The 9,682-nt window shown below is 31.4% G+C and overlaps 1 protein-coding gene across 1 annotated transcript; it reads left to right on the plus strand.

The window, feature by feature from the left end:
• Positions 1-2,182: 2,182 nt before the first annotated feature.
• Positions 2,183-9,513, plus strand: LOC115965626 (leucoanthocyanidin reductase-like). The gene is made up of 5 exons (XM_031084890.1): positions 2,183-2,479; positions 2,795-2,935; positions 3,855-4,092; positions 7,958-8,161; positions 8,916-9,513. The coding sequence occupies exons 1-5, from the start codon at positions 2,279-2,281 to the stop codon at positions 9,182-9,184; spliced, it is 1,053 nt and encodes a 350-aa protein (XP_030940750.1). The 5' UTR covers positions 2,183-2,278; the 3' UTR covers positions 9,185-9,513.
• The last annotated feature ends 169 nt before the right edge of the window (positions 9,514-9,682 follow it).

Here is a 9,682-nt window from a genome sequence, read left to right on the forward strand (position 1 = left end):
AATTTTGGGTTTGTTAGGTTCTAAGACTTTAGGAACTAAATGTATTAAAACTTCATTTTGTATATGTTGGCAAACCATGATCAAAACAATGAGTCTAGGTTTAGACTTGCTCAAAGTTTGTTTAAGTATAAGTTTGAATCGAGTGTTTTGCAGGAATTTATTGTGTAAAACTGCAAGGTTTGATTGATCGAAAATAAGACTCGATCGATCGAAAATCGCAGCTCAGAAAATTTTGCAAAAGTTTCAAACGCAACTCAAGCCCATATGACGTGTAAGGTTAAGTGTTTCACTCCAAGTATAAAAGGAAAAACCCTAACTACATTTTAGTGGTCTTTGTTGAGTTGTGTGTTGAGTTTTTTGTGAGATCTGAGAGGTTTGTACCTTCAAACACACGCATAGAGCTATCAAGATCAAGATTCACATCAAGAACTTGATGGTTGGTTTAGTTACTGCATAAAGAACATTCATGGAACAACAAAACCTTTGAGTGGAGTCTCAAAGTCACAAGAAGGAGAACTTGTGGTTGCTGCAGATTCAAGAAAGAAATAGTCCATGGATTTGGAGCTTGCACGTGGTCGTGCCAGTAAGTCCTATGTGTAGTAGCATTAGGATGTTAGTGATCTAAGTCCTTTTGTAAACTTCAATTCTTTCTATAGTGGATTTTTTTTTTACCTTGAGAATAGCTATATTAAATCCTCCCTAGGTTTTTTACCAGTTTGATTTTCCTGGGTCATCAAATCTTTGTGTTCTTTACTTTCTGCATTATTTCTGTTTTGCTCATAATTGTTTAACCTAGACTTGAATAACAAACTTGTTAATCAACTTGGCTTAATATTAGGTTAAACATATTGTGTTAAGGGGTCTAAAAACCTAACAAGTGGTATCAGAACAGGTTAAATCTTGTGTTAGATCTCTTGATCTAAGAGTTGATTTTTGACCCCTGTTGTCATGGAACACAGTCACTCTCTTGTGATCCCTCCACATTTTGATGGGAATAACTATGCCTATTGGAAGGTTAAGATGAAAGCCTTCTTGAAATCTATAGATGAGAGAGTTTGGAACTCTGTTGAATACGGATAGGAGAAACCGGCTACTCCTGTTAGTGAGCGGTCAACGTCCCAAAAAGAAGCAGCCGCTTTTAATAGCAAAGTTTTGAATGCTATTTTTAATGTTGTTTCTATGGAAGAGTTTAAGAGAATCTCAAATGTTGAGGTTGCTCATACTGCTTGAAAATTCTCCAAATTGTGTATAAATGCACAAAGGCAGTTACCTAATTTTTTATAATAGTCCCACCTCCACCTACTTAAATTGGATTAACTAGTATGCAAGTATCCACCTGTACTTAAATTGACTCATCCTTGACTAAGAACTTGCCCCTCGATCGGTTAAAAACCAATTAAATACTGCAGTTTATGGTAAATAAGTATTGATCTAAAATTCGTTGGCTATTTAAGAAAGACAATGTTTGTCAAACGCGATTCAATTTTAAAATTATATTTTCAACTCACTATTTCAGTTCAAAAAATTATGTATGTAATAGTGCGCTTGTGTAACAAGCAAAATGAGGCGCCTACATATATGTGTTGCACTCATATAATGGGTGTGATTGAAAAAGATGTAAAATTTACATTTTTTTTTTTTTAACCTAAAAATGATCCAGTTCAATGAGTATATAATTGTGTAAAATTAATTTTATAAATAATTTGATGTGGAGTGTTTTGAAAAAAAAAATAAAGAAAAAAAAATAATGCTAATTAAAATAAACGCACACAAAAATTACTATCTAACAGGTTTTATCCATTTTGGAGAATAATAAAATTAAATTTAGAGAATTAAAAGTGAGCAAGTACATGAATCATATTAATATTATAAGACAATAATCCTTTGGATCAATAGAGCACTTCTCTTATACTCAACTACCAGTCGAAGATGTGATATATCAATTATCAAACCACTTCCATTTTCTTTTTTTAAAGTACATTTTTTTGGGTAAGTAATCACACCTCCATCAAACATTCCACTCGAAAAAAAAAGACAAAATATAGATGAGACACCGAACAAAGTTAGCCAAACCAAAGCCCACCAACCAAACCTCACTCGCTATGCGCGTGAACGTTACCAAACATGCATAAGGTCCACTCTTAGTCTTATACCCACTTTTATATAACCCCTCACAGCCCCTTCCCTCCTATCATAACTATTGTGTGCCTTTTCTTCTTCTTCTCTACAGTTTTTTGCTTTTTTATCATTTGATCAAAGAAACTGAAGAAGAAAAAAAATGTGTGGTTCAAATCCTAATGTCTCGGAGGCTGGTCGGACCATGATCATAGGCTCAACCGGGTTTATAGGCCGCTTTGTGGCGGAAGCTAGCCTCGACTCTGGTCGGCCGACGTACCTTCTTGTTCAGTCTAAACCAACCTCCCCTTCCAAGGCGTCCATCATCAAATCCCTGCAAGAAAAAGGAGCCATTATCATACATGTAATTCTACTCTCTATCCATTTTTTGAGAGTGAAACGATCGCAATTTTTTCTTTCTTTTCGAGTTGTCTTCGGTTTTGCCATAACTCACCGTGTGATAAGTTTGTAGCGGTGGAGGTAAAACAGTTGGTCTACACTCCTACTACAGCTTACTACGTGGCGAATTGTGACAAAAATTGTAGAATTTTTGGTTTTTCTTAACACAAAACTAAATAATTGTAGGCAAGTTTTGTCTAATGATAGAATTTTGTTTATACATGTATATGTGTAGTGTGAACGGAGATCTTATATATGTGATTGATTGACTTGATATTAGGGCTCAATTGAGGATCGGGATTTAATGGAGAAGGTTCTGAAAGAGCACAAGATTGAGGTTGTAATATCAGCTGTTGGTGGTGCACACATCTCAACCCAGCTCAGTTTAGTTGATGCCATTAAAGCTGTAGGCACTGTCAAGGTAATGGCCTATTTTTATTTGTTTGAAAAAGAAAGGCAGTGGTGATGCGCCGTTGATGGTAGAAAAACTGGTCTTGCATTCAAAGTCATGCACTCATGCCAATACAAATTGGAAAGGACATTTTTCCACTTAAAATGATCTCATTTTGATTTGGACTTAGCCCTGGCCACTGGACCCGTTGAATATGCGACATGTGTCCAAGTGAACACGCGTCCAGTGGCCACTAACCACCGGACAAAAACTAGACCCTTTAGGTTTTACCGATGTATAGATAAATAATAGTTTGCATTTGGGTGTACACTTATAACATGCGGGTCCCGTATAATAAGACCGACAAGTACTTTTTTTTAGAAGAAACATGTCAATGTATTTGACACGCAATACGATGGAAATTTAAAAAAAAAAAAAAAAAAAAAAACAACTTCGATACAGTAATATATAGAGTATTGTTAATAAATTTTACAAATTACAGATGTATAGTTTGCATTTGTGTACACTTATAAGTTATAACATGCGGGTTTCATATAATAAGACCGATATGTTATGCTTTTTTTTTTTTAAGAAAAAATATGTTGATAGTGATGTTTGGTTGGAAGATCTATCACGTAAATTGAATAATGTTTTTCAACTTAATTTACTTTAATACACTTTTCTTACCAGTTTCTCAAAAAAAATATATCTATGTTGATGTATTTGACACGCAAAATGATGGAAATAAAAAAATAAAAAAACAGGTTCGGTACAATAATTGTTTGATACTAGTATTTAAATAACAATTTATTATATTTAAATAACAATACTTTGAACACGTAATTTTATAACACTTAAATACATATTATCATAACACTAAAAATTTAACATTATTATTAAAAATCTCTAACCAAACAGCGATTATAAAGTATTGTTAATAAACTTGCAGAGGTTTTTACCATCGGAGTTTGGGCACGATATGGACAGAGCGGACCCAGTGGAGCCAGCCCTGACGATGTACGAGGAAAAGAGAAGAGTGAGACGGTATATTGAGGCGGCTGGGGTCCCTTATACAAACATTTGCTGCAACTCTATTGCTGCTTGGCCCTACCATGATAACCATCATCCGGCTGATGTTCTTCCTCCTTTGGATACCTTTCACGTTTATGGTGATGGCACTGTCAAAGGTGACACTTCTTTTGCTTTTTCTTTTTTCTTTTTTCTTTTTGTTTTTAGTAGTGATTTTTTGCTTCATAATGAACTACTGGGTGTTCTTTATTTTTAAGTGAAAATATCCTCATTGTTTAGGAACATTATTTTAGTTGATGTTGACAAACACAACGGAACTGCCCCCTTCAAAATACCATACATTTCTATCTTCCTGTCAAAACAAAAAAATGTTAACAGCAGCGTATAAAAAAATTAAATAAATAAAAGAAAATATATATAAAATTAGCTCGACAGATTTTTTTTTTTTATTAAAAAAAAAAGTTGTTATTAACGGGCAACCTACGGTGCCCGTTAATATAATCCAATAAATAATGCATGGTCACAAGGGAACCATGCAAGGCCCACTTTGAAATATCAACCTTCTAGATTAGGAGCTCAAATGATTAGATTAGACATTTTTTAAAAAAATATTTACATATGAGTCTTGCTATATATATATATTACAAATTTTATTTCAAAAAAAATTAATAAGTTCTTGTGTTATTTATCATAAAAAATAATTCTAGTATTTATTTATTATATTGTTGAATAATATATTCATTGTTACATTAGTTTGTAAACTTTTTATAGTAAAATTTTTAGTATTTTCTTTTATATATTATCTATTCTAAAAGAAAAATCATTCAATGATCTATGCCCTTAGAAGTAACACTCTAATTAACAAGACCTATTAATAAACTTCACCAGTTTTTTTTCTTTTCTTTTCTTTTTTCTTTTTTTAACTTTACACTGTCATAAAAAATAATAATGATAAATTAATAATACAATGCTACCTAGCTAAGCTTACTTTGGTGGTGATATAGCTTGCATTCTTTTAGGATCTGGTTGCATGTATTTATGATAGTTCTGGCTCTTTTCAACTGATGCCTTCAAGGCACACATTAAAAAGAAAAAAGAAAAATATTATATAAATTAAAGTTTCAACTATCAATTGTAATGCATGTTTTTCAATGAAGAAAAAACACATCACTCAATGTTATATACTTGATTATAAAAAAAAATGGTATATAGTTAAAAGTGCGTGCACACATATTTAAGGTGGTTATTTGTATTTTACATTAATTTGTGAATAATATATATATATATATATATATAAAGAAAAAAAATAGCATTTTTAATTTGTGCTCTAACACCGTAATTTTTAACTTGAAAGATCAAAGACTAAAAGCTTTTGGATAAAAACAATTATATCAAAATTGGGTCCAATTAATATATGCTCTTAGGATATAATGAAACAAGCAATTATATTAAAATGTGTCTTGCTTCAACTACAGAGATAATGATTCTTATGACCAAACAAGGATGGTCCTCTAGAATCTCAACAAACCTAAACCTCATAAAGAGGTTTGGATCAAGAAAGCCAATTTTGTACTGGAAATCATTTCGATCTAGTCAAGAAAACGATATATTTCGATACCAATTAATACCGATATACCATTTCAAAGTTACCAATATATATATATATATATATATATATTCTTTTTTCCCATAGTATTTTAAATCCTATGTCTTTGAGTATATTAAACCCAATACATCATCAATTTTATCCTACTATAATAGCCCAGTCCATTACATATAAATCTAAACTGTCTAATCATATATTTAAAAATAATAATAATAATAAAACTTTTTCTTTTTTTTTATAAGAATAATAATAAAACTTGGAACAACTGTAAAAGGCATCAACTCCACCTAACCCACGTGAATACTGAATTGAATTCCATGCCTAACATTAGTTTTTTTTTTTTTTTTTGGCTAAACAATGCCTAACATTAGTAGAGCATGTTTTTGTGGTTTGAGTTATATAATAGCATTTTAGCACTTTTCACATCTTCGATGTGAATGCTCTACCATACTTGTATATATATATATATATATATTAAAACTTTCTGATTTTCTACCTTTTCAAAATGAAGAATAGTTTGATATGTCCTCTTCAGTATACTATATAGTATAAGGTCAAGTCATAGAGTAAGAGGATCACAAATTTTCTTTCTTTCTTTCCTTTCTATTATTATCATTATTTTTTATTATATAATATTCTGCTTTTCTCTTTCTTCTACGTTAATGTGTTTTCTGGCCACATCTTACACAAGTAATACAGGACACATAATTTTTTTTCTTTTAAATAGTCTACTATAGACATCACTTTCCTTAGCAATAATAACACACGTCATCTCAATGGTAGAATATATATATATATATATATATATATATATCTTCTTGAACAAATAATCAGTGAGAGATATATTTATCATATGAGCATGTATTAATCATGGAACAACTTTATTAGGTGAGCAAGAATAGATATACAGGTTTACCAACAAAAAAAAGAATAGACATACACATCTATGATCTACCAAACCCATCCCCATAAAACACAATGTGAACTTCCATTCTACAATGGAATCTCTGGCCAAGCTATAATTATTAATTTTATCTTTGAATAATTTATAAATGCTACTTAATCAGTTAACCAAGAACAGAAAATTGGTGATGATGATTTCATATTTGTATTTATTATAACAAATTCTCAATGCTTAATTAGTTTTCATACAAGCGGAACCAAAAATAAAATTAGATTAATTTTGAAGTGGTTTAACATAGGTCTTGACTTAGACTCCTTTAAGATAGGAATAGCTATAGGTATGGGTATTGCAATTTTAAATACTCTTGTAGAACTTAAGCATTCTCACCCACTCATGCAAAAATAAATGCATTTTATCTCATTAAAAAGCCAATTTATCTATTTTACATTTCCATTTTTACAACACACTATACATCTCATTTTTTATATTACAATACATTACATTAAAAATAATCTTATTTCAATGTTACAATGGAAGAGAGAAGACAAAAAGTGAGACAAGCAAGGAGAGAGAGAATAAAAGAATTAAAAAAACTTTGTCACAATGCTATAATGGTGATTTATATTTACATAACCATTGTCGCGAGTTGTAAAAATATGTGCAAAATATCTCATTAGATGTGAGGTATTTTTGTGTATTTTTTGTGAATAATATCATGTATTTTACATTACCGAATGAGAATACTCTCTCTCTCTCTCTCTCTCTCTCTCGTCCTTTTGATATGTAATAGACTAAGTGAATGTTTGGATGTAGCTAAAATGATTTTTCAACTGCGTCCGTCTGTAAGTGAGTCCCATGCACTGTTCACGGGACCCACAAACCTCTTTTTTCAGCAAAACTTTCATTAAAAATGGGTCTCATGACACTATTCACACATTTAAAAATTATTTTGTTACAGTGTTTTCAGTTTTCAGCAATAAGTAATATCCAAACAGACCCTAAATAGTACCACATTAAAAGCATGAACAAAGTAGAATGACCAAAAAAACATTGTTACTCCCAAAAGGTGGTTGATTAAAGTTCAGCATTGCTTTTAAAAGAAGCCTTAGTTGAAGCAATTTTGTTTAAAATAAGTATGTAGGAAAAATTAGACATACAAAATTTACCATTTTCTTTGGTTATTTTTTTCGTCTCATTTTCTATAAGGGAGTTTGTCTTGAAGTTGATAGATAGATTCAAACAAGTAACCTCCACTCCACGAGGCATTATTTGTAAATAATTATACTATCGTTTACAATACTTAGGCCTATTGTTATCTTAAATTGATTAAAAAAATAAAAATAAAAATAAAAAAAAGCCAGCAATATCATCGTGCATATTAATTTATATTCTCCACTTCATCATCATCAACATCAAATTTTCATAATTATTTGCATGTAGTTGTTAAGCTTCCATTAGTAATAAGGTTTTAGTAGTAGTATTCAATTGAGATGTAGCTTTTGAATCTCGACAGCTTATTTTGTGGCGGGTGACGACATTGGGAAATTCACAATAAAATCCATTGATGATGTTCGAACACTCAACAAAACTCTTCATTTTCGGCCATCCGGAAATTTGCTAAACATAAACGAGCTTGCATCTTTGTGGGAGGAGAAGATTGGGCGTAAGCTCCCTAGGGTCACCGTTTCAGAAGATGACCTACTTACCGCCGCCAAAGGTACTTATCTCTTTTATATATATATATATATATATATATATATATATATATAACTAGAATTTCAAAGATAATGGAGATGATACCACATGACACAAAAAATTATTATTATTATTATTATTATCTAATCCATTCCTTGGAACTTTGAAAATAGTATTATTCAAAATTTCAGTGGTTCCTTATACTAAGTGTCCGTTTGAGAAGAGTTTATTTATCTTTTTATTGAAATATTTTTTGTTAAAAGCGTTCTAAAATATATATGTTCTTTGAAAAAGTAAGAAAAAATAAGGTTTTAAAAAAATGTACATAAAAATTAAAAGCTAATAACTGAGCTTATAAACTCTAACCAAACAGACACGAGTAACTTTTAAGGGTTGGGAGTCGAGACCCAACCCAAACTAAATTCTTTATGGAACAAAGTACAAACATTATAAACAAGTTGTGAAAATCCAAATTTACAAATTAGCTTTTAAGACAAAAATGACAATTCATCCAATCTTGTATTTTAGTAGTATGATTTTAAAGTTGAAGAAAAGAGGGTTTGAAAAACAAATAACATGGGACTTTGAAATTTTCTATTAAGAAAAAATTTGCTCAAAACAGCTTTCTCACTGAAGTGAGCTTATTAAAAAAGAAAAGAATTCCAATCTTTTGTACTTCTTCAAGGAAAAACGCCATGTATCCAAATTTATTGCCATATTACACATTGGCACACCATAAATGTAATGCCATATCTTTCTCTTGCTAATGCTACCAGAGATGCGCATCCCACAAAGCATTGTTGCAGCCCTTACTCATGATATTTTCATAATTGGTTGCCAAGTAAATTACTCCTTGGACAAGCCGACCGATGTTGAAGTCGTCTCTCTTTATCCGGACACACCTTTCCGAACCATTGACGAGTGCTTCAAGGACTTTGCCAGATTGATTGGTGACACTCCAAAAGTAGTCAACAAGCCCAAAAGCAACGATGCCATCATTGTGCCAAATTCTAAACCAGAAGCGTTGGCAATCACCGCAGCTTGAGCAAGACTCGTTTGTTACTACATTATCCTAAACGTATTTCAAGCTCTTCCAATGTTGTTGTGTGAATTGTTTGTTTTTTTTGTTGTTGTTATGGTTCACTATGTGTATGGTGGTTCATTAGTCGTACATTTATATTTAGTTATTGAAGTTTAGTCTTTAGGTCATTTGTGATCTTTGGAACAGTTCAAACTGTAGTTAATAAAGCACCCCCCAAGGTATACAAAATTGGGGGATCGATGCGTACTTTCTCTCTTTAGCAAGTACTGTTTGCATGTAAGAGAATGCAGTATTCATTGTGATAATGTATCGAGTAGCACCAATATTTATTGCCAAAAATATCTGTCTTCCTTTTTATGTTCTAAACACATGGGTATGAGACATCCGAAAAAGACAATTAGGTTTTAAAGCTTGCTATGAAAAGAGAGCACAACTAAACTAAGCATACATAATTGTTCTTGCAAATAGTAAACCCAGTGCTTCCTGCATAAGAGTTGCATC

This window comes from Quercus lobata, chromosome 10 (genome assembly GCF_001633185.2).
Source record: "Quercus lobata isolate SW786 chromosome 10, ValleyOak3.0 Primary Assembly, whole genome shotgun sequence".
NCBI classification, from domain to species: domain Eukaryota; kingdom Viridiplantae; phylum Streptophyta; class Magnoliopsida; order Fagales; family Fagaceae; genus Quercus; species Quercus lobata.